General features: G+C 39.2%; 1 protein-coding gene and 2 long non-coding RNA genes across 3 annotated transcripts in view; 1 reads left to right on the forward strand and 2 right to left on the reverse strand.

The window, feature by feature from the left end:
• Nucleotides 1–11621, reverse strand: part of LOC309395538 — a 28177-nt gene extending 16556 nt beyond the window's left edge. Inside the window, exon 1 of the long non-coding RNA XR_014175925.1 lies at nt 11356–11621. This is a non-coding gene — a long non-coding RNA (uncharacterized lncRNA). The remainder of the gene's footprint in view (nt 1–11355) is intronic.
• The window catches only part of LOC309395537, a 448057-nt gene that overhangs the window by 175091 nt on the left and 248288 nt on the right, over nt 1–24678 (reverse strand). The gene's annotated exons all lie outside the window — the stretch shown is intronic.
• The window catches only part of TLL1 (tolloid like 1), a 142055-nt gene continuing 128047 nt past the window's right edge, over nt 10671–24678 (forward strand). The window contains exon 1 of the mRNA XM_081959862.1: nt 10671–11169. Coding sequence (XP_081815988.1) covers nt 11010–11169 — 160 coding nt within the window. The 5' untranslated portion in view covers nt 10671–11009. The remainder of the gene's footprint in view (nt 11170–24678) is intronic.

Below are 24678 nucleotides of genomic sequence, written 5' to 3' on the forward strand. Positions count from 1 at the left end.
AGTTGTCTTCGTTCAAAGAGTATGTACAGTTGGGATTTCCAAAAAGTGACATTGGTTCCTAAAGGATTGGTCACTGAATCAGGCAAGTAACAGTCAAACTCTAAAAATGGATGGACAGTAATATAATCCCAAATAGATAGGAACACTTTAAAAAGCAACAAAAAAGGATAAAGTAATGATTTTGGAGGATTGTACAGAAGAGTTTAAATTATGTGTAGAGAGCATTCCCAGATCTCTTGATTCTACTGCTATTGTTTCTTGAGTATTTGGCACTGGAAATTTTAATTCCTTATTTCCTGCTATTTATGGTGGTTTTCCATTCAGTAAGAGAATGAATTAAGAAATGTATAGTAACTTTGAGGCATGCTTGATCAAGAACTCACTTATTCCTTACCTTTATCATCACATATATCAAATATTGCTAATGCCTCCATGAAAAAAAGCTTGAGTGCCTATCTTTTTTATGGCAGAAATCTTCCACTTTGATCTGGAGGTTCTCATTGATTTTTGTAATATGAAAAATCACCATAGGGTTTTGGATAATCTATTTTGGGGTAAAGTACATGAGGTATTTTGGAGCTTCATTTCCAGGCTACACTTTGGAATTGAATTTTTTTTAATCAACTTAGTGAATCATGTATTTTAGCAGATTGGTAAACTGAATCTTGGATTGACATTTGACACTGTTTATCATTTGGTTCATAAAAGGAACTTTTTTTGCTATTCGCTCACAGTTAGACAAGTTGCTTTAGCTAAAAACTTTATCCATAGGATTTGCCTTTCCTTTTTTAATGTCTCAAAGGTGGTTAGTTGAAAAGTCTGTTCGTATTCCATCATAGGAAGTTTCTCACAATAGGAAGAGAAAAAGCAATCCTTTGCCCCTTCAAGTATATAAAGCGTGTGGAAGAAACATGATCACGAGGCTGAGATAATAAGCTGCTAAAAACTGATGGCTAAACCTAGTTTGATGTATGGATGGAATGTTTATGCAATTTTGAAAAAATCACAGGTTTTTTTTTTTTTTTGCATTCCTAAATACTTTTACAAAAACTTATTCCCCATTAGGAATTTATTTATTAGATTTTTTTAAATGCCATATTTATAGATTGGGTGTTGGTACTTTAAATTCCACATTTTATTAGTATTGTAAACATTTTTTTTCCAATTAAAACTCTCAAAAAACTGTGAACCTCTTTTAGTAGCTAAGATTTTATTTTAGTAGTTAAGATTTGAAAAAGGATAAATGTTAAAATGGAAATTTGATAAAATAGACAAGCTAAATATGATTGTGATTGTGTTGTGATGAATGTTATTGTAAGCTTTTTGATTCCGATTGTCTAAAAACAACTGCACCCGGACAACACACACTGTTTGATTGAAATGGAATGCTTACATGTCATTCAACTAAAGTAAATAAAATAGTTTAAAATAAGATTTGATGAGCGAAAAAACTGATTTGCAAGGTCCCTTTACTTAATGCTAGTTTATATATAAAACAATGAATTCTGGTTAAATGCAATGAAACAATTGCATATATGTTTTCCTTTGGATATTAACTTACTTTCATTTTCTTATTTCGCCTCTCTTGGTGACTTGACTATTATTCCCCCCCCCCCAGTTGAATTAGCATGTATATCAGCCATATGATAACTTGCATAGCTGTTTTTATTTGTTAAGAAATGAATTGCATGCTAGATAATTCATTGGGATGCCTACAGAAAAAAAAGTCCAAGGAGACTAGAATCTGTCAGGAAGAGTTGCTGTGACTATGCTGGCAGTCATGTTGTTCACTAGAGGTCGCAACAGTATGTCAAAAAAACCCCACACAAAACCCTAACCCTAACAACAATCAGGCAGCAGTACCAAAGCTGTAACCCCAATCTTTACAAACCATTGTCAGTACACTCATTTGCACACCAATTGTACTATTTGAAAAAGGGTACAATATTAAAGCTTTCACTGTCATGAATATTATATATTCTCCCCCTCCCCATGTTGGCTTATTACATTAGCACCAGGTTATTAAAAAGTGATTTTTTTTAAATTGAAAAAGCAGCATTATTATTTTTTTCACTGAATATTTAAGACAGCATGAGAAAGTTCTGACTGGCAAGGAATATAGGTTTTCCTGGGCACTTTTTTTTTCTCCAGGAGCTCAAGAACACTAGCTTAGTAAGGTAAAGGTTCCCCTCGCACATATGTGGTAGTCATTCCTGACTCTAGGGCAGTGTTTCTCAACCTTGGCAATTTGAAGATGTCTGGACTTCAAGTCCGGGCATCTTCAAGTTGCCACGGTTGAGAAACACTGCTCTAGGGGGTGGTGCTCATGTCCGTTTCAAAGCCGAAGAGCTTTCCAAAGCGCTGTCCAAAGATGTCTCCGTAGTCATGTGGCTGGCGTGACTAGACGCCTAAGGCGCACGGAATGCTGTTACCTTCCCCCCAAAGCTGGTTCCTATTTTTCTACTTGCATTTTTATATGCTTTTGAACTGCTAGGTTGGCAGAAGCTGGGACAAGTAACGGGAGCTCACTCTGTTATGCAGCGCTGGGGATTCAAACCGCCAAACTGCCAACCGTTCTGATCGACAAGCTCAGTGTCTTAGCCACTGAGCCATCGCATCCCTACTTGCTTAGTAACCCTCCTCTAATATTATAGTCATAATAATCCTTTAGAAGAGGTTAGGCTGAGACATAGCGATTTGCCCCAAATGCTGCGTGAAATTTAATGCGAGTCTTTCTTATTCTAAACCAACCTTCCATTAGAAGGAGAAGGATTTCTTAAGCATCACTTTTTTATATAAGGCATTCCATTAAAAATGGTTCAACTGAAACCAAAAATTTATTTTGTAAATATCCTTTATATTTTTCAGAAATATAAGGAGAGGGAAAATAGCAGGCTAAGCTTCATTTTGGTCTTATGCTCACCAAGAAGCATATAATATACATAGGATATAATTATCAAAATATAATTTAAAGAAATATTTCACCTTCTCTTGCAAAAGAAAAAAATGTTATCAGTTTGTTGGTCCACCATGTCATGTTTTCTCCCTTAATTTGATTGAATCTTGTATGCAGCAGAGTAAATGTATCATAAACTATGGTTTGTCAGATTATAGGAGTGGGGTTTTCTTAAGCCTCCTCGTCCTCTCCCCCAATTTCCCACAAATATACATTTAGTATACCTGAAAAATTAAACTCTTCTACATTGTGTTTCTACCTGCAAGTGACGAAAGCAACACATGGAAGCGTTCAAGACATAATTCTACTTCTATTGCATGAGTGCAGAAAGTAAGACCCAGGGGCTACATATTGATTACCAATAATCCTTTTACATAAGGCAAAGCTAACTAGAGTGAATTTGGGGCTCTTTTTAAATGAAATATTTATCTAAGGCCCTCATGAATCTTGCTCTGCCAATTGTGAGCAGTCCGCTATGATGTCTGAGGTGATAGAAGTTGCATGCTCTTGCCCTGCAGTTTAGACGAGTGCAATTATTTCTATTCCTTGTGCAATTTGCAACCCATTTTGCTTTCATATAAAAATGTAAACTATTTAGTGAGGCCATTCCATTGGGGTTCCACCCCACCCCTCAATTTTCTTCCTGGAATTTCAAAACTGAGAAGAAAGTATGTTTGTTTCATAAATATTAAAGTGTGCTTTCTCCCTCATCTTCATTTGTCCAATTATACAAGAAACTGTAAAAACTAGAGATTACCAGAAAAGGAAGGAAGGAAAGGAAGGAAGGAAGGAAGGAAGGAAGGAAGGAAGGAAGGAAGGAAGGAAGGAAGGAAGCACACAGTTTTTGTTGTTTCTTCTTGTCGTTCAAATGATCCTCTGATTTGTCTATAGTATTAGTTAAGAACAAATAACTTATGAGTGTTTTTGAGAAAAAGCAAGTTAACAACTTTGTATGCTGTTCAATTTTGTGTGTTGTCGTAGCAGTATAATGCTGTGCATACCTGGAATACTCTGAAGAAATGCTTTGGATTTTGCATAGGCCCTAAGTCTCTGTGGTCCTGATTAAAACAGGCCACTTGTTTCAGAGTATCACACAAGGCCCACTTGAATGAAAAACAGAAGGGCTGCACCTGCCTCAGGTCCAAAGCACTTCTTCCAAACCAATTTTGGAAGTGTGGATAGGCAAATATAAGAATTGTCTACTTGGAACTTCTTTACACATAGACTTCTTCTGACGCTCCTTTCGTTAGTTTCAATTAACTATATACTGGTAGTACTATAATAATAATCAAATAATACTGTCCTTCAAAATAATTCATTTTGTTGGGGGAAAAAGCACTCATCATGGAATGACAATGGGCAGAAAGAAAAGGTATTTTTAATATAATAATTCAATTCAATACAATACAAGTTTCTTCTGTCCAGTTGGGTCTGACTCAAGGTGCGATACTCATCTCCTTTTCTTAGTCAAGGGAGCCAGCATTGTCCAAAGACATTTCCATGGTCATGTGGCCAGCATAACTATATGCCAAGTCTCACAGAACACTGTTACCTTCCATTAAAGTGGTACCTATTTATCTACTCATATTTGCTTGCTTTTACCTTTACTAGAATTAATCACTTTGGTGCAAATTTTCAAGTGTAATTACTAGAACTGAAAACATTTCCTGTCAAGGTGATAAAGCAGGTATAGAGCCTTGGTTGCAGCAACCTCACATGAAGTTTGATGTTGGTTCAGAACCAGCTACAGGACTATATGATTGAGTGTTTTCTGGTTTTGAGAATGGGGTTGTTTTTTTCTAGCCCTGCTTTAATTTGAAGTGAAATCACAATTTATCTCAACAGAAATCAGGAATTTATTCCCAGTGTTTCTTTATTAAACAGACGATTTCAGAAACTTTGGAATAAGAAATATTAATGTATAATTAACAGCATAATCCAACATCTTCAACTTTGAATAACGTTTCCCCAATTAAATTTTCCTGGATCTTATTTTAAGTAGCGATAAAGTTTCCTGGGATTTGCATTAGTTTTTTTTTTTAAACTATATTTTAAAAAATCAGAGAAAATACCCACAAATAAGAATCATGCCCTTTATATATCATTTCAGGCAACATATGAGGAATTGCTGTATGGCATTTCCCACACTTTGAATGGGAAACACTAACATGCGTAAAGGCACATCTTCCCATTCAGGCACAGTTACTTATGCATAGCTGGAAATGGAATAACAGACAGGAGGAAACAGCACGGATTTAACCCTGAAGCCTCATCCTGACATGTCTTCTGCAAATAAAATTGCTTTGGGTTTATCTCTTTATTACTTTCGTCTGAAACTTTAATCAATTTAGAATAGAATAGAATTCTTTATTGGCCAAGTGTGATTGGACACACAAGGAATTTGTCTTTGATGCATATGCTCTCAGTGTACACAAAGAGAATAAAATATATTCATCAAAAATAAAAAGATATCACTTAGTGATAGTCAAGGTTACTAATAAGCTATCGAATCATACTAGTAAACAAATAAAACAATAATGATAACAGAACAATGTAAATGTTCTTGCTTCTTTCATTACAACTCAATTAGGTAGGTTGGGCTATGAATAAATGGTCCAAAGGCACCGAATGAGTTTCCATGGCTTAGAGTGGACTGGCATGTCAATCCACTAACAGACTAGATAAGATTAACATAGCATGAAAAAGCATTTTGATCCTGTTAAAATTTTTTAGGGTGATGGAATTGGTCTCGGTCTCCCACATCAAAATATTTTCTTGTACATGCAATATTTTCCCTTGGGAACGTTAAGGTTATTATTTAGATTAAGTTTAGGATTAATATGATATCCACTTAACCTGGGGCTTATAAAGGTTTATTTACATGGAAGGAAGTTCCATTGAATGCTTACTGATATGAAGTGATGGGAGTTGCAGTTGACATCTGGAGGGAATTTGCTTGGGTAATGTTATTGTTAAGGTTGTGAACAACAACAATAACAAAAAGATTAACTAGAAAAACTATTGTCGCTTTCATCTTGTGGAGAAAAAGTAAAACTAAAGAAAGCCAATTAAGATAGCTGAGATATGCATTCTTCAAGTCATTGAGATATATTTTTGAATAAAATCAAGAGAAAAGTAACCATCACTGTATGAATAGGCTTGAAAGGGTTGGAAATATATTAGATTCAATTAATACTTTCTCCCCTTGAATAAAACATTTTTTTAAAAAAAATCACTCTATCTATAACCGGATCACTATTGGTAAATGCTGCCGCATAATAACGTAAATTAAAAGAAGTAGCCAATTGAGTAATAGTATAACATAGATGCATTTAAATTTAAAGGACTAATGCAGTGCATGTCATGAAGAATTTTTCATCTAAATATTTTCTGCTTCTAACATTCCGGGCAGCGAAGAGAGGTTATCACTATATCTGACAACATTATATAATCAGAATAAAGAGAATAAAAAGGCATTGTTTGCCAGCCTTTTTTTAAGGCTGACAAACAAAGCTAGCTTGAAATAAAACGAAATGTTACTGCCTAGCATTTCTTTGACTTTTTAATGATTTTTTAAGAATATATTTGCAACAGCCTCACAAACCTTTGAATAAACAGGAAAATGCAGGGAGGGTCTCTCCAATTAGACAGCCTCTCTGTGTGTTTTTGTTATCTACTTGGGAATGGCTGTATGGACAGACTTTGATTATGTATATTGACAGATGGAACATCAGAGTTATGAGTGGGCTGGTATTAGATGTTTGTGTGTGATTTGGGAAGGATAAAAATCCTTTGGTTCAAAAATGGCTGGTAAATTAAACAGCTTGCAAAAACATGATACATTGACTTGTTCTGTTTTTCACAATTTACTAGAAACTAGCAAATTGAAGGTATACATTTTTCTTAAGCTATTATTATAACTGTGACTTCTTTGTCTTATCTTTCCAGGTCAAGTTGCCTTAGTATCTTGGCATAAACATGCCCAAGTCTTTCCTTAGCTTTCTTAGAGGTCTTTAAGACCAATTGTCTTCAAGTATATCTGTTAGTGAAGCTAAAGTCAGGGACATCTGGAGGTTAAGAAACCATGTGTATGTGTAATTTTCTAGAATAATTAAATTTCCTGCAGGAAGATATTTTTAATTCTGAACTCACTTAGGCAGACTGGGACACTGGAGATTGCATACTTTCCTTTTGCAGCTATGACACCATTTGGTGTCATAGCTAATCTTCAACTTACAACAATTCGTTTAGTGACTGTTCAAAGATGCAATGGCACTGAAACAACGACTTATGACTGTTTTTCAGTTACAACCTTTCCAGCATCCCTATAATCATGGGATCAAAAATTCAGATGCTTGGCAGCTGGTTCATATTTATGACTATTGTTGTGTCCTAAGATCATGTGATCACCTGTTGCAACCTTCTGAGAAGTAAAGTCAATGGGGGAGCCAGATTCATTTAACAACTCAGCTGAAGTGATTCACTTAACAACGGAGGCAAGAAAGGTAAAGTGGAGCAAAACTCACTTAACCAATGTCTTGTTTAGCAACATAAATTTTGGTCTTACTTGTGGTTGTAAGTTGAGGACTACCTGTAGTCAATCATTAATATCCTCTCATATCATGTCTGATTCTATCCCAGGACAGTTTCTTTTTCTTTTTCTAAAGAATTGTATTGGTTTTTAAACATTTATAGGAAAGGGTAGGTTTCTAAGGACAGTTTCTAAGCCCAGAACAAGGTACATTTTTAAAATTTGTAATCAAGGCAATTGATTGAATTTTTTATTTGTAAAATTTGAGTGCTTTATTAAAGAGCTGGATTTTATTGATTGAATTTTTGCAGGGTTCTTTTTTTAAAAAAATCAAGCAAGTATCCTGTCAGATTTTGGTAAAATGAGTTTATTGTCATACATTTTGAACTTAAAAAGCCTTCTGCTCCATCTTACATTCCATTCTTAATACAGAGGATAAAGACTGCGCTCCGCTGTGTTAAAACCTTTGGATAACATTTGTATGATGTTGGTCTTGGTAAAAGCTATGGCACCATTTGGCTAAGATCTGTTGATCTTGAGTAGAAGTTTGTAATTCCAATTTTCCAACTTTGTTTTCTTCAAAAATCCCTTTTGAGGTATTTAGTCACAAATGTAATAGGAACTACAATTCTGGGAATTTCAAAACTAAATCTCACTGTTATTTACAGGGCAGTTCTGCCCAGCTACTGAAGCAATAGGAAGATGTCAAAAGACTAAGATGCCTCAAGCTTTCTGAGCTCTCCTGCTCTTCCCAAGTGTAAAGGAAAAGAAAATTCTGAACATTTTGAACTGTCACTTTGGATTGCTTCTCTACGTGGAATATGAGGAGGCTCTAGTTTTGTCGTTTGCTTCCAGCAGAAAAATATACAATAGTATATTTTATTGTATAACATCCATAAAATAAAGCAAACATGGAGGGTTTTAAAGAAAACCATCTTTTATTTGATATACTTTTTTTGTTTGGTTTCAAAAATAATATTCTGCACCAGCACAACATTATGCTGTGGTGATAAACAGTCTTTCCATAGAGGAGGACAATTTTGAATGGAAAAATAGCTTTTCATCAGGACAGATAACAGACACTGGACCGTTTTTAACCACCGAGGCTATTAAAACATATAAGTGTATTTAATAAATCCTGCGGACAAGATGCCCTGTTTCTCAGATGTTTGTTTTAATCATCACATCTACCAGCCTCCTGTTGTGCCTTTTCCTCAAACACTCACTGTCCTTCCAGGGCTCTGTAGTCAGCAACATTTATGACCGCAGATGTGATGATGAAGCAATTTCATTGTAGATGTGGTGATGAACTCACACGTATACATTAACCTCTGGACGAAAATTCAGGGCTTAGAAGTGTTACTGGATCACAATCTCAAGTCGTGGTCTTGATCTGAAGGGCTTGCACGCTTTTTGTCCTGAATTATCTTGCAGGGAGCAGAGGGAAACCTTGTCTACTTAGCTGTTCCTTATAAGGATCAAGATACAGGTTTTTTTTTTGCAAACGGGAGCAACCTGTAAGCATCCCAACTTATAGGAAGATCGGAAAGCATCTTCTTTTGCATGGCCCAGTTAGGTATATCATCCCAACATGAGCACTTGGAAAAAAATCCGATTAACTAAAGCCTCTTCCCCCTCCCTTTTTGTATGTGGACTCTTTGTAGACGACAGGAAAGTTTATTTTTTAAAAAAATAAACCTGTGTCCGTGTAAAAGTTGGCCTTCCATTCTAATACTGGCATGCCTTATAGATCTGATGCCAGTCCCCCCTCCCTCTCTGAGATATGTCCCTGTGCTGTGATGTTCTTAGTGGAGGCTCCGCGTTTTATTTTTCAGGCTGATCGGCTAAATCCCGATTTTAAACTCGCTGATTCGTTTGGCTGCCTTAGAAAACAAATCCAGCCCTCAGGACTGCTTACGTTCGGGAGTCTGATCGCTGCAAGCGAAGGCACAGCACGCACTTCCAAGCAAGGGAAGGGAAGATGAAGCTGCGGCGGAAACTTTGCTTCTGAAAACCCCGTTAACCTTTCGCATCCGCTGGAAAGCCGGAGCCGAGCTGCCTGCAAAAAAAAATTATGAACTGCAACCTGCTTTGTTTCGTATTATTCCTCAGCTCTCCTCGCTCCGCCTTTGCTTTCGCGTGTTTGTTTGTTTGTTTTAAAGCCTACATCTTGAAGCTGCTTTCCTTGGCTGAACTTTGCCCGTCGATGGTCCTCTTCCTATCCCGTCCAACAAACCGGTGGACGCCTTAAAAAAAAAAGCAACACCTCCCCCCCCCCAAAAAAAACACCCCAAACAAAACAACTTTCCTTCCGTTTCTTGCTCTCTGCACGCTGGCAGCGGAAAGCGACGGAGGCAGAGCCTGGGGCAAAGCGCCGCGATTCTTTCCCATCACCGGAGCGGTCACCTTCGCCGAACCCGCTTTCCATCTCCGTTTCCGTATTCGGGCGACCTCGGGGGCCACCGCGAAGTAATCGCGCCCGGCCTCTGGATTCCTCCCCCCCCCTCGCTCCCCGCTCCGGTCACTGTCCGCTCCCTAAAAGTTCTTCTCCGCTCCGCTTATCTCGACAGACAGCAGCTGCATGGCGAACGGGGCACACCGGACAGGCGCGCGTGTTTTCCTAAGGCTTTTCAGGGCAGCCGATCACAGAGCAGCCCGGATCCTGGCCCCGCTGCTCGGAATACGCAAGCAGGATGCTGACGGCCAAGATTCTGCTGGACGTTTTTGCTAATTAAAAGGAGGGGGAGGAGGAGGAGGAGGAGGGAGGGAAACTCTCCACAAATTATAAAAAAGAAAAAAAAGAGACGGGGAAGCCTTTGGACGTTTCCTTCCTCTCTCGCCTTTGCTGACGCTTTGCCATCACTGCAGGGCTGTCCTACCCCCCTCCCCTCCCCTCTCCGCGCCTCCCAGGGGCATCTCTTTTTCTGCCCGTTTGTGATGTGCAGCCGGACTCTCGCGCCCAACAGCGGGAACAGCGGGGAAACTTGGCAAGAGGCGACCGGGAGAAGAAGGAAGGATTCCTCCAACCCCTGGGCTCCGTCGCGGATCCCCGGGCAGAAGAGCCCCCAGTAGCCCGGAGGCTCTGCCCTGCTGTCCCGGCGGCGGCTGTGGCGGGAAGGCGGAAAAGTTTGCTCGGCCTTTTGACAGAGGCGAGGAGGGGAGCCGAGAGCTGTGAGAGGGCGGCGGGGGGGGGCGAGTCCAGCCGCCTCTCCGCTTTGCAACTTCTCTCCTCGCGGGGGGTCGGACCCCTTCGCCTTCCACGCGCGCACACTCGCTCACACCCGCCCACGCGCACGGCAGCCTCCCGATTCCTTTGCATGGGGGGAAGCCCCAGCTCCGAGTCCGATCCCCCCCGGAGAAGAGAAGCCAGTCGGCGCGGACGAGACACTCGCTGCCCTCGCTCCCCACGGCGCCGCTTCCCTCCAGCCCCCCCGTCCGCCACACGTACGCTCCGCCGCTCCTGGCACCCGGCGCCTCGCCTCCCTCGCTCTCTCGCCCATCTCGACGCCGAGGAGCAGGGCCATGTTTTGCTGGAGGATGGCTCTGTGGCTGGCTGGGGTGGCCCTCTGGAACAAACTCTCCCGCTCCCGCTGCTCCGGCTTGGATTTCGACTACGTTTACGATTTCAACAGCGAGGAGGATCAGGCGGAAGCCATAGATTACAAAGATCCTTGCAAAGCCGGTAAGTGCTTTCCCTCCCAGGCGAGATTAATCTCCTCGTGCTGGTCGCCCTGCCCTCCCCCCCCCGCAACCCGGCCTTTTCCCGGGCGCTTCCCCGCTCAAATGGGTTTTTCTTTCCACCTCCCACCCCACCCAAGGAGGGTAGATGCGGTGGCTTAAACGGGGCGGGCGGAGGAAGGAAGCTCACCTGTTTCCTTCGCTTCGGAGCGAAGTGAGAAATGCCTACAACCCAAGAAGCAGCTCTGGGGAAAAAGCCGGGTCGGGCGCACTTGGATTCCGCGAGCCGCTTGGGGGCAGATCTCTCAAGAACCTGTTGTCTTCTGGAGGGGCTCAGCCGGCTCTCTCCACCTTCCCCCGCATCCTCCACCCGTTTGCAGTTCGCAGCCGGGTTGCTGCTGTCCCAGTCCTCGGAGCAAAGAAAAGTCAGCGGGAGAAGGGAGAGATCTAGCCCCGGTTTCCTCCCGCCGCCTTAGAAATGTCATTCTTCGGGGAGGGGGCGGCGGTCCTCTTCTCCATCTCTGGCGTACTATGCACGCCGCTTCTCCGCGTTGCTGCGCTTCAGGGGTGGAGGAGTCGGAAAGGAAAGCCGTGCCCCTGTCATGAGTTTTAATTCTGGCCTGGAAAGGGCAAAGGGCTCAAGTTCACACTCGAAAAGCTGGTCTGGGGTCCCTTCAACTCATAATTGAAGAGCGGCTTTAATTTGGTAGGGCAAGGCAACCCAGAAGCCTGAAGAGAGCTGTTTCTTTATTCTTTATTTTACAAGGTCGTAAATTGGACTGGGTTGTTCCTGGGGAAAGTCTGTATGTACCTTAACTACTTATTTTTATTTTATTTATTTTATTTAGTTTGTCAAACATGTATGGGATAACAGGTAACAGGTATAAGTATAAACATGGACATGAGCACATGAAACGAGTACAAATAAATGGGGACAGTAGGACAGGGACGGTAGGCACGCTGGTGCGCTTATGCATGCCCCCTTTAGGGACCTCTTAGGAATGGGGTGAGGTCCACAGTAGACAGTTTAAGGTTGAAACTATGGGGGTTTGAGGAAGTAACAAAGGAGTCAAGTAGAGCATTCCAGCGTTGACTTATGATGGAAGCGCCACTCAAGATTTGTTTCAAGGCAACACAGGATCCATTGGGTAGAAGTTGTGAACAATTATAGGCCGGTTAGCTATGCTAGCAGTTAAGAGGTGCACTCAACACTGTGTGCACTGAATGTATCAAGTTTATTCCTGGGCAGTATGTGTCTAAGGACAGGATTTGATGATGGGGTCTATGTATGACACAGGAGAAATTCCCCGGCATGCTTACCAATTAAACAACAGTGTGTATGAAGAATGGTAGGTTGTAGACACTGTTCTGTTATCCCCACAAGTGGTACACCATAATATTGTGCTGGGCCACCAACCTAGATCAGAACAAAGCAAATCTTCACTCTGAACCTTGGAATGAGGAAATGGATAGGCACACTTAATGCAGTCACACATTGAAGCCAGCAGGTGTTACACACTTGGTAGGAAATGCAGTTAGATCTTGGGAAGCTGTCTTTCAAGCCACCACAGTGGAAGTTGTGGAAACTGATATAACTGCAATCTAACGGAACAGTTCTTAAGGACTTCAGTCTGGGGAAGATTTAGAAGATGCCTCAAGAGAAGGAATAACAACAGTCTTCCTTATGCAGATCTTTGCTGCTGGATATGGGAGTATCTGTCCTTTAGATAAGGCCTAGACTTGAATGAAGCTTCTGTTTTGTTTTGTTTTAATGTAAGAAAGACACCCTCCCACTTTCCTCTAGCTTTCAGCTGCTACAAAAGGCAAGTTTTCAGATTTTTCAGAGTTCAAGGAAAAAGCTACATGTACATTGTAATTCATCTTAAAAAGAAAAAAACTGTTCGAAGAGAAGAGAATATATCTAGTTCAGGTTGAACCACGGAGTCCTTGGCGTTGTCTGACCTTAGCTGTTAGCTTGTAGATATTCAACTAGGTAACCTCATCAGTGCTCATAATGTTACCTAGTCTAGTAATGAAAAGTCTGCAAACAAACAAGTTCAGAGAACGCCACCAAAAAAAACTGGAAGATGTTACAGTGGGACACTGGTGAACCTTGGAAAAAAATATCCAGGAACAACCCACCCTGTTATGAATTGATGGCTGCTACTTCATATTAAACATTTTTGTATGTATTTACCCATGTTTGTTTTTCATATTATATAAAAGTCACCCAAGAAACAATCTTTTTTCCAGTCCAGTCCTGTGTGTGTTTATTTTGAAGATTCTTCTGTTGAGTTCTCTTACTCCCAGGTAATATACATAGAACAGGGGTGTCCAAACTTGGGAACTTTCAGACTTGTGGACTTCAACTCCCAGAATTCCCCAGCCAGCCTGGCTGGGGAATTCTGGGAGTTGAAATCCACAAGTCTGAAAGTTCCCAAGTTTGGACACCTCTGACATAGAATATCAATTTAGAAGTAGCATTTATTTCAGGATCTACTGTGTGACAGATCTAAAATAAAATTCAATTATGTTTTATTTACTGCAAGTGTAACTAAAATAATTGAGGGGAAAAGTTAGTTAATTATAGACTTTAATATGGTTGTGCTCACACATCAGCCAGATATTTAGATTTGGATTTGGCATTTTTGTCCACTTGTCATATCCTTCTCAAGAACCTGGAATAGGCAGATGTCGTTGTTTAATGATATGAAGGGATCTTTGCAGGATTGTAAGCTGTTCCAAGTAAAGCTTAGAATTGACCGATGGTGTTATTGTTAGTGCCAATTGTTTTCAGGTAGTGGTCCAGTTATTTTGAGATTGTACCCAAACAGGAGTACTATTTTGTTCTCTTTTACCACAATTATTCTACTTCTGTTTGGAGTCTTTATATTTTGTGATTTTCTCCAGCTCTTTCTCTTCTATTTTGATGTTTCCAGGTACTGCAATGTCTACTATTCCAGGTTATTTTGTCTTTCCTGTCAACAATTTTTAAGTCTGAGGTGTTGCATCCGAGTTGCTGGTGTGTTTGAATTCTAAAGTCACACAGTACTTTAGCTTCTTTATTTATTTTTTATTACTTTGTCTCTTTTGGGACCCCACCAGCTTTTGCTTGCAGGTAAATGGTATTTCCTGCAGATATTCCAGTGTTGCTATTTGTTCTTTCCATTGTTTGTGATCAATCTGTGTCATATTTTTGCACAGTTTATTATGCACTCCCCCGTTTCTTGAGCTTCTTTTGCAGAGGTGGCATTTGCTGTCTGCTGCTGTTTTCTCAGTTCTGGCCGTTTATACATTTGTTCTTAATACTTGGAATTAGATCCTCCATCGCTTTCTTCAACTTTCCTGCTCTTAGCCATTGACAGGTCTTGTTATCTGTTTGGTCTGGCAGGTTTTTTAAAAAATGTACTGGCTATTTTGCCTTGCGATATCTATTCTTCATTTGGTCTTTCTTTTAGGAGTTTGGTCCCCTTGGTATTCAGTAAGCCTTCATGGCATATAGTAGCTTCACTGCATCTTCTTCAGTGTCCAGATTTTTTTTTCAATGCCCTATTTTCTTCTTGCAAGTATATTGTCTGATGTGCTTACAAAATTTCATATCCACCTGTGCTCCTTGATAAATACAACCTCTCGACATTCTTTCATTTGTTCTAGCTTGCTTGTATCTGATCATAGCATGCGGATCTTATTTTCCAAACTGATCTTTCATTTTTGGTGATGAACTTTTGGCTTTTTTTGGTTGTTATTTTCCATCCAAGATGTTCAGTTATAACTGCACCTCTGCTGTACATCAGTTAATTTTTTATTATGGCGAGCAGATGCTTATCTTCAGTACTACAGTACTAACATCTTTTAATACTTGTGCCAGCTGTTCTTTTTTTTTTTGTTAGAAGCTTCAAAGCAGGCAATGTTATTCTTTTGTTTTTGTGGTGTTATATATACTCAGTTATTCTTTGCTTCAGTTCATCTTTTTTCAGTCAGAAGACATTGTTCTTTCTAGGAGAAAACAGAGGAAGAGTAGCTGATTTGCTGATAAAAATGGTTCAATATCATCCTGGATTCCTCTATTGCCAATTTCCCTGGTTTGCCTCTACAGTCTGAGCTTCTACTGGCATGGTATTGATTACCTTGATGGATCTTTGCAGTTCTTCCAATTCTGCTCCTGTGAATACTTTCTTTTATATTTGCTCTGTTTTGTTATTTCTGATATTGGATGTTGTTATTTCTCGATTTGATGAATTCTTTTCAGATATCCTCTTCTCGTTGATTTGTAATAGCAAATCATTATTTCTTTGTTTTCAATCTGTATATTTGCGAATGGTGAGCATTTTTTTCCCAGCAGTATGCAACTGTTGGCCCTGGTTGTTCTGTAATCCTTTGGTCACCAGATATCCAGGAACTCCAACGCTTAGCATCTAGTCTTTGTTGGTCTGGGCCAATGGCTAATCTGGTATAAGTTTCTCTAAATTGTTTATGGGGCACACATTCTTTATCTGGCTCCTCTGATGATGCCTGCCCAGTGTAGCTGAATCTCTGGCATAGCTGGCATCTTCCTCAGAGCATACAAATCCCATAGCTACTTCATTGCGGCTGTATTATGGTTGATCACACAGTCAGCCAGATGTTTAGACTGCTTTTTTATCCACCTATCCCAAGGGCAAATGCTTGTGATAGGCAAATGTTATTTGACAGTGTTATAATTATTATGATAGAATATAAGCCGGTTCAACGTAAAGCTGCCTTTTGCAATTGACTGACGATTATTTTGTCTATACCTTTGGTGTTGAAGTGGTGCTCCACATGTTTTGGAATTGCACCAAAGACACCTATTATGATTGGTACTTCTTTTTCTTTCTTCAATCTACATCTATTTTAGGTCTTTATATTTTGTTCTCTTCTCCAGTTCTTTCTCTTCAATTCTGCTCTCTCCAAGTACTCCAACGTCCATTCTCCGAACTTTTTTTTTTGGTCCTTCTTATCAGCAGTTGTTAAGTCTTATTAACAATTGTTATGTGGCAAGTGTTTTTCTATTTGTATTCTAAAGTCTATAGTACTTTAGCTTCTTCATTTTCTATTATTTTGCATATTTTGTCTTCCACCAATTTTTGCTTGCAGGCAACTGGTATTTCTTGCACATGTTCCAATACATTATTGCTGCATTGTCTTTGTTGTTATTGTTTATAATCAGTTTGTGCTGCCTTCTTAAAGTTGCTAACTAGGTGGTCCATACTGCTACATTCATGGCTTCATGTCAGTGTTAATTTTTTCATGACTGCCTGGACAGGTCCCTGTAGTTTTTTGGCCAACTTTTCAGAAAGCATTGGCCATTGGCAGCTTCCTAGGAATTAGGAAAATGACTGGTTCTAGGTCATTCAATTGGCTTTGTGTCTAAGGTGGGATAAAAGTGATTTCTTGTCTCTTACATTAATTGCTGAATCAAACTGGCTTTTATGAAAATCACATTAGACATGAAAAAGGATTGGAGGTCGAACAACTAGCCTCGTGGTGCGACCGGAACAATCTGGAACTGAACACACTCAAAACCATAGAAATGGTAGACTTTAGGAGAAACTCTACCATACTACCACCTCTTACAATACTAGACAACACAGTATGAACACAGTATCAACTCTACCATACTACCACCTCTTACAATACTAGACAATACAGTACCAACATTCATATCAAATTTGAATGTTGATACAGTATCAACACAGTATCAACATTCAAATTTCCAGGTTCTAGCATATCGCAAGACCTAAAATGGACACCTAACATCAAAAACCTCGTCAAAAAAGCACAACAAAGAATGTTCTTTCTGCACCAACTTAAGAAGCTCAAACTGCCCAAGGAGCTGCTGATACAGTTCTACGGAGGAATTATTGAGTCTGTCATCTGCACCTCTGCAAAACTCAGAAGTTCTGAAACCCAACAAAACAGACACAGACTTCAGAGGGTAATCAGAACTGCAGAAAAAACAATTACTACCAAACTGCCTTCCATTCAGGACCTGTAAACTGCAGGAGTCAAAAAGAGGGCTGTGAAAATATTTACAGACCCCGCGCATCCTGGACATAAATTGTTTCAACTCCTACTCTCAAAACAACACTATAGAGCACTGCACACCACGACAACTAGACATAAGAACAGTTTTTTCATGAATGCTATCGCTCTGCTAAACAAATAATTCCCTCACCACTGTCAAACCATTCACTAAGGCTATTACTATTAGTCTTCTCATCGTTCCTATCACCCATCTCCTCCCACTTATCACCGCAGGACTGTAATTTTGTTGCTTGTATCCTTATGATTTATATTGCTATTGATTGTTTCCTGATTGCTTATTTGTACCCTATGACTATCATTAAGTGCTGTATCTTATGATTCTTGATGAATGCATCTTGGGTTTTTTTGTACACTGAGAGCATATGCACCAAAGACAAATTCCTTTTGAAATTTCTATGTGTCCAATCATACTTGCCCAATAAAGAATTCTGTTCTGTTCTGTTCTTATCTGTTCTAAACTATTCTATTTCTATTTCTATTCTGGTTTTCCACTATGGAGAAGCTCTAGTGGGAGATGAAAGCTAATTCCTTCAAATGAGTATTTTTTATTAGAACCACAAAGCAAGAACTCAGATGCATCTCTGAAGGAGTCAATCTGTAGAGAAAGCTTCTTTCCATGTATCTGCCAGAGGAACTACAAGCACCTTTCTTTTGAAAAACCAAAAACTAGCTAACTTTCCTTGCACCAAGAATTTCTTTAATGATCTTCATTTAATAAATCAGTTTATGGAACTTGGAGGGGAAAAAATAGATGACTTGTTTTAGAATGGATATTATTTTGATGTGCAATAAAATTGATACAAAACTTGACTTCTGTTCTGTGAATAGTGCTTTATATTATTAATTTATATACAATATTATATGAAGTATATCTGGTTACTAGCTATTTAAATGCCCATGTCCACCTACAGTAATATTTTTCCATATCCTTTAAATTACCTTTTGTTAACGATTGGTTAATATATCAAAAGGGACATTACTGTTTTGCCAGACTTTAATGAAACATCTGTTGGTTTGCAAGACATATGTTTTAGATTTATGTGCTCTTTAAGTGACTTGAGTAAATTAATACAGGATCCATTTAATCCTACTCAGTGGCTTTCCTGGCACCAGGAATGGGGTCACGGTTTATTACATCTAAATGGCATACCTTTGTAGTTTGCATGTGATGTATGTACCATATTATTTTGAAAGAGCTGTTACATGCAATCTGGACTCACATAGACAGTTGGAATTTAAAACAAGTGCCTAAATTTTACTATCACTTAATTTACATTGTTTCTCTTTTCCTTGAGATGCAGTTCGGTCAAAGTTAGTGTTCACGTTGGCCACAATTTTCTAATTATTTATTCTTTAGCAACAAATGGGATTAAGTGGTTTGTGGTTTAAATTGTGATGGGTGTACTCCAAACTCAATGGTTTGATTCCTGGCCCTGGTAGATGTTTTTGGTTGCTTTTCATCATTTATATTTACACATTGTGTAAATGTGCTTTATCGTTAACAATTGTTTTTTCTAATTATGTGTGCGTGTGTTCATGTATACATGTGTGCGTACCTATATATAGATAATATATTGTTTGTGTCTGTACACGTATGCCAGGCATGAAATCCTCTTACCTTTGCCACTGTTTCAGAACTGGGAGCTTCTGCACATGTGCAGAGCATCCGTGATGACATCTGGGCAGGTGGGCGGAGCCTCCTGCCACCGCCACTACTGGTTCACCTGAACCAGGGCGAACTGGCAGAATAGCATCTCTGATGTATGCCATCTATGTTTAAATTACAAATATTCTTTACTTGATTGGTAGCAACGCAATCATGTTTCAGTTATAAATTGTTCTACATGCTTTAAATATCACAGTCATTTTGCCCGTCTTTCAAGTTTCTGAACCCAGTCCTTAGCAAGACTACTAAGCACCGGAGTTCAGTGTATTTCTTCCCAATTAGTTCTTTGTGCTGCAATTTGGGAGTTTGTCCCCATTTACTTTGTCAGGCACAACTTTCGTTGCTCCAGTACAGTTTATTTTCAAATGCTTTGGTTTGTAACCCAGGATGGTAGTTGCATAAAGCTATATTCAGGGATAAATTAATTATATTCAGTTGCATTTATTCCAGGTAAAGATGCCTGTGGTTGCAGCTAATTTGCAGTTCTTAATTACACTTAACTGGTAGCAAATCCCTTTACCTATAGTAAGGCTAATCTTGTGTGTGTGAGTAAATGCGAGTACTGATTTCTATTTTAAATATTTTCTTTAATGGTCAACATGCACTGAAGTGGTCATTCATAAAGTAAGAGGCTCTGAATTTTAAATGGCTGAATAGAAATAAATGGTAGTGGTACACTTTTGTTATTCGTGACATTTTTAAAATATTGTGATATTTCTTCTCGTATTTTGTACAGAATAAATGGCATATATAAACAAATGTATATTATTTATAATACCCGTAAATGTTAGGCATTCACTTGGTTGGAGTTAAGGAATTAATGGGTGATTCTGATGGATTGTGAAATGTTATTGCAATGGGAGTGTACATCTTTTTATTGCAGCTATCACAACTCCTGGCTTATGGTGGCACGCTACCCTGCATTCTGGGGATTTGCTAATGTGTGTGGGTGGATTTATCCAATTTGCAGGCTGCAACAGTAAATTGCCCTTTCCTCATTTAAAAATTGGTTTGGAATTCCTCCAACTCCACCTCTTGCCCTACCTGTGCCTTGGGATACTTTATGCAAGAATACTATAAACAATTTAATTAGTCTGTGGTTTAAAAGAAGGATGGTGAGACCTCTTTTAAGGAATCAGGGCACTGGAATAGATGCATACCAGAGTTCATTTCCGATGTATTGTGAATAATTCTTAATTATTTTTCCATGCAATTGATGGTTACTATTTGGTAGCTAGAAATTCAGAAGTTCTCACGGAAGATAAGTTAGTTGTTGCTGACAAAATGAAAAGGTCTTTCTGGGGTAGTAGAACACTTCCAGGTAACCAGAAGCATAGGTGGTATCTAATCCAGATAGAGTTATGAGATTCAAGTGTTGCAGAGTGTAAGTGTAACCAAAAGGCCTTCCCAGTCTCCAATGACTCTTCTTCTTCTATCTCTGTTGCAACTATAGCAACTATCAAATGTGAAAATGCACACTAGCAAAGTTAGTCTTTCTTTCTTTCTTTCTTTCTTTCTTTCTTTCTTTCTTTCTTTCTTTCTTTCTTTCTTTCTTTCTTTCTTTCTTTGCCTTCATTTGTACTTCATTTCATCGCTAGATCTCATCTTTCAATTTTGCAGACACTGCCACTATAGGGTTCAAGGCTATTTTAATAAACTTCAAACAGGTTCATTTATTATCTTTCAAGTCAAAATGTTGTCTTCCCTCCAATAGCTAGTGATAGAACTTCCAAAAGGCACCTGTATAAACAACTTGTGCTCTTCCTACTATCACTGTCAGTAAACAAGCTGAAAGAACCTTGAATCTCAAGTGATCAAAGAGAAAGAAGAAAAAACAATGTATCCAGCCTCCAAGTGGCAGTGTAACTGCTTTTCCTCCTGTTGTTACAACCCTCTTTTTAATCCTTCTTATTTTCTTCTTTATATTCCAAGCTTAAGAAAGAAAGAAAAACCTTAAATGGAGATCAAAAACAATCAAATCAATCAAATCAAACATTATAAAAAAAAACAGGGAGCCCCTGCAAAACTTCCATCCGTGAAAAAAGAAAAAATTAGAAACGGACAACACACTAAGTTCAATGCAGATCAATTTCGCCGCCTACAGTCTTTTGTCTTCAATCTTAACTTAACAATTTTTTGGGGGGTAGTCTCTTCCTTTAATAATAAAATTTCCTCACCAATTCGACACACTTTCTCTTTCTGCTTTCTTCCTGTTTCGGAGCTGTCCCAACTTCAGCAGCTTCATTAGCTGTGTTTCTGTCGCCGGAAAAAAAAGGCTATTTCCTGGATCTTTCAGGGACTTTGCGATGTCCCTGAGATCAGCAGGAGGTGCCCTTCTCAATCACTGTCTCTGCGGGATGGTTTAGGTCCAAATGGACCATCCAGCGGCAGGAATTTGACTGCATTATCGGAACACCAAGATCGTACATCGTGCCGTTGTGATGTCAGCTCTCTTCTTCCCTTGTGTGTCATATTTCTGTAGATATTCCACTAGTTCTTGCAACCTTTGGACTTGCTAATGGTTAAAGAGCTGATTGAACTGCATCAACAAAGAAGAGCAACAAAGATGATTAGGGGACTGAAGGCTAAAACATATGAAGAACGGTTGCAGGAACTGGGTATGTCTAGTTTAATGAAAAGAAGGACTAGGGGAGACATGATAGCAATGTTCCAATATCTCAGGGGCTGCTATAAAAAAGAGGGAGTCAAACTATTCTCCAAAGCACCTGAGGGCAGAACAAGAAGCAATAGGCGGAAACTAATCAAGGAGAAAAGCAACTTAGAACTGAGGAGAAATTTCCTGACAGTTAGAACAATTAATCAGTGGAACAACTTGCCTCCAGAAGTTGTGAATGCTGCAACACTGGAAGTCTTTAAGAAGATGTTGGATAGCCATTTGTCTGAAGTGGTGTAGGGTTTCCTGCCTAGGCAGGGGGTTGGACTAGGAGACCTCCAAGGTCCCTTCCAACTCTGTTTATTCTATTCTATTCTATTCTATTCTATTCTATTCTATTCTATTCTATTCTATTCTATTCTAGTAGAAAATAGGAAATATTTTCTAAGGAATCTTGGATGATGACATCCATACAATATGATCTTTTTTGAATCAGTTACTTTCTGCCCATGGAGTCAGTGAGCAGTTCAAGGTTGGAATCTCCTTCTGAGTTTGGAGATCTTTTGGAAGATTTTTTATTTTATTTTTAGGAGACATCTTCAATGTGATTATAGATCTTATTGTAACACTATTTTTTGTCTCTTAACAGCTCTCTAAAATTATTCATTATGTACCATCCTGAGATCTTTCTTGGCTTTGACTTGTCTTCCCTTGGTGACAAAATTCATCTTCTGTTCTAGCATCCAGTTAGGTTTCTTCTTTCTTGGTCTTCTACAGTTTTTTCTCATATTTATCCTTTTTTTTCATTCTTTCTTTTCTTTCTTAGATTTCATTCATTCTTCAGGTTTGCTGTCCCTGACGTTCCGGATTTTAAAGTGATTTCTTGAAAATGGTGGGAATATGCTCAAGATTGTGTAATAGAAACATATTGATTTTCCTGTTCCCCTTTAACTTGACATGGAGTTTGCATATGAGTAGTTCATCACATAGGGCAGGGGTGTCCAAACTTGGGAACTTTAAGACTTGTGGACTTCAACTCCCAAAATTCCCCAGCCAGCCATGCTGGCTGGGGAATTCTGGGAGTTGAAGTCTACAAGTCTTAAAGTTCTCAAGTTTGGACACCCCTGACGTAGGGGAATCCTTGACTTACAATAATTTGTTTAATGATCATTCAAAGTGGCAAAGTGAAACAAGTGACTTAATACTGTCCCCCACACTTAAGACTGTTGCATCAATATGATAACCTATAGCATATATTTACAACGGTTGTAGTGTGCTGGGGCCATGTGATTGCCATTTGCAACCTTCTGACAAGTATGGTCAATGGGGAAATTTGGATTTGCTTAACTGCATGATTCATTTAACAACTGTAGTGATTTAACAACCATGACAAAAGTAATACAGTTGGATGCAGCTCACTTGACAGCCACCTTGCTTAGTAATGGAAAGTCTGGCCCCAATTGTGGTTGTAAGTTGAGGATTACCCATATAATATTTTACAGACGGACCCTAGCCACATCTTCACTATAATAACCAAACCCCTCCATCTCCCTGCATCAATAATGTGGTCAATTTGGTTTCAGTGTGCTCTTTCTATTCATTCTATGCACATAGCCAACATCCTGCTTATTTGAAGAATGTGTTATTAATGAAGAAATAATTGAATCGGTATAAACTGATAAGTTGTTTTCCTGCTTTGTTTCTATTTCTTACATCAGTTAGTATTTTCAGTTTGGGCATTCCAATCTCCAATCAGAGGTAGAGTTTCTTGCTTGCGTGTTCTTTGGATTTGATATTGAGCTTGGCCATAAAACTGATCAGCTTTCCCTTTTTCTGCTTGGAGCATAAACGTGGATAACCCTTATATGAAAAGATGAAATCTATTCAATCATTGTCTTGTATTCTACCTGAGTGCTGTCTTCGTTATTATCTTTCTTGGTTCTGAAAGTAAGTCAGTTGGTAAACAGAATGAGCTTCTGATTGCAAGTGTCCAGTTCCATTCCATTTCAATTAACTAATGCCTACGGTGTCACTGTGTAGCCAGCTCATTTTATCTTTCTCTGTCTTAAGGTTTCCCATGTTAATAGTTTTTACATTCTGTGTTTTCAATGCCATTCTGTCTTTTCAGCTTTGGGTTTTCTTTTCTTGCATGTCAACATCAGCAACTAGATGTTCTTAAGCTTTAATTTAGGTGAGTCATAAGCATCTGGTATTTTGAAAGATCCTTAGACCTTAGTAGCATGTTGAGTGTTACTCAGCCTGAAGACTCAACTTCTGGCACTATGTCATTAGTCACTTTATCTCTGTGGTTTTCTTGATAAAATACAAACGTGGTTTGCTATTGGCTCCTTTGCAGTATGAAATGATTAAAATGATAATCTGTGTCTAGTATCATCCTGTATTGCTGCTGGCCGATTCATCCTGCTTTAGCTGGGCATTTGGGATTATCTTCATGCTTTGTATGACCTTGCTGGAAATGAATGCTCTTGTCATTCTCCTTACTCTTCACTCATCACTTCCAATGATACCCCTTACCATTTGAATGAAGCAGCCTACGAAGACATGGGGAGTATATTGCACCCTCAAGTCTATTTTGAATCTGAGTATTTGCCTGGACAAGTCTAAGCAGTTTGGTCTTGTTGTTTTCTATTGGGTTTTTTTTTTTTTTTTTTTTTTTTGTGGAGCTGAAGAGAGATTGACTAGAGGAATCTCTTTATACAATCCCTTGGATTGGGGAAAATTGAATACAATCAGAGGGGAGCTGTATTGAAGATCGATATCCCACACTAGACTTTGCCTGTATCCTGGTCCCGCCCGGCGGCGCATCCCTACAGACGCCATTTTTTTCCTGCTTTGAATTATAACTTTTCCTGAACTTTGAAATGCCTCCAAAAAAGCCCCCACCCAAGCCAGCGTCGGCTCCATCTTCTGCTCTTTCAAGTCCGGTTCTTCCGCAAACGCAATTAACTTCCTTTTTGCAACCAAAAGCTCCTGAGAAGGAACAACCATCTCAAGACACATTTCACCAAATGTTTCAGACACTCTTAAAGGGACAGGATGAAATAAAAAAGCAGCTGGCGGACTTAAAGGAAGAACTCAGGCAGAATCAACAACAGACTGTATTAAATAGTCAAAAAATAAATGCTTTGGAGGAGAATGCTGTAGGG

The sequence above is a fragment of the Natrix helvetica genome (genome assembly GCF_964273705.1).
Source record: "Natrix helvetica genome assembly, chromosome: 7".
NCBI classification, from domain to species: Eukaryota; Metazoa; Chordata; class Lepidosauria; order Squamata; family Natricidae; genus Natrix; species Natrix helvetica.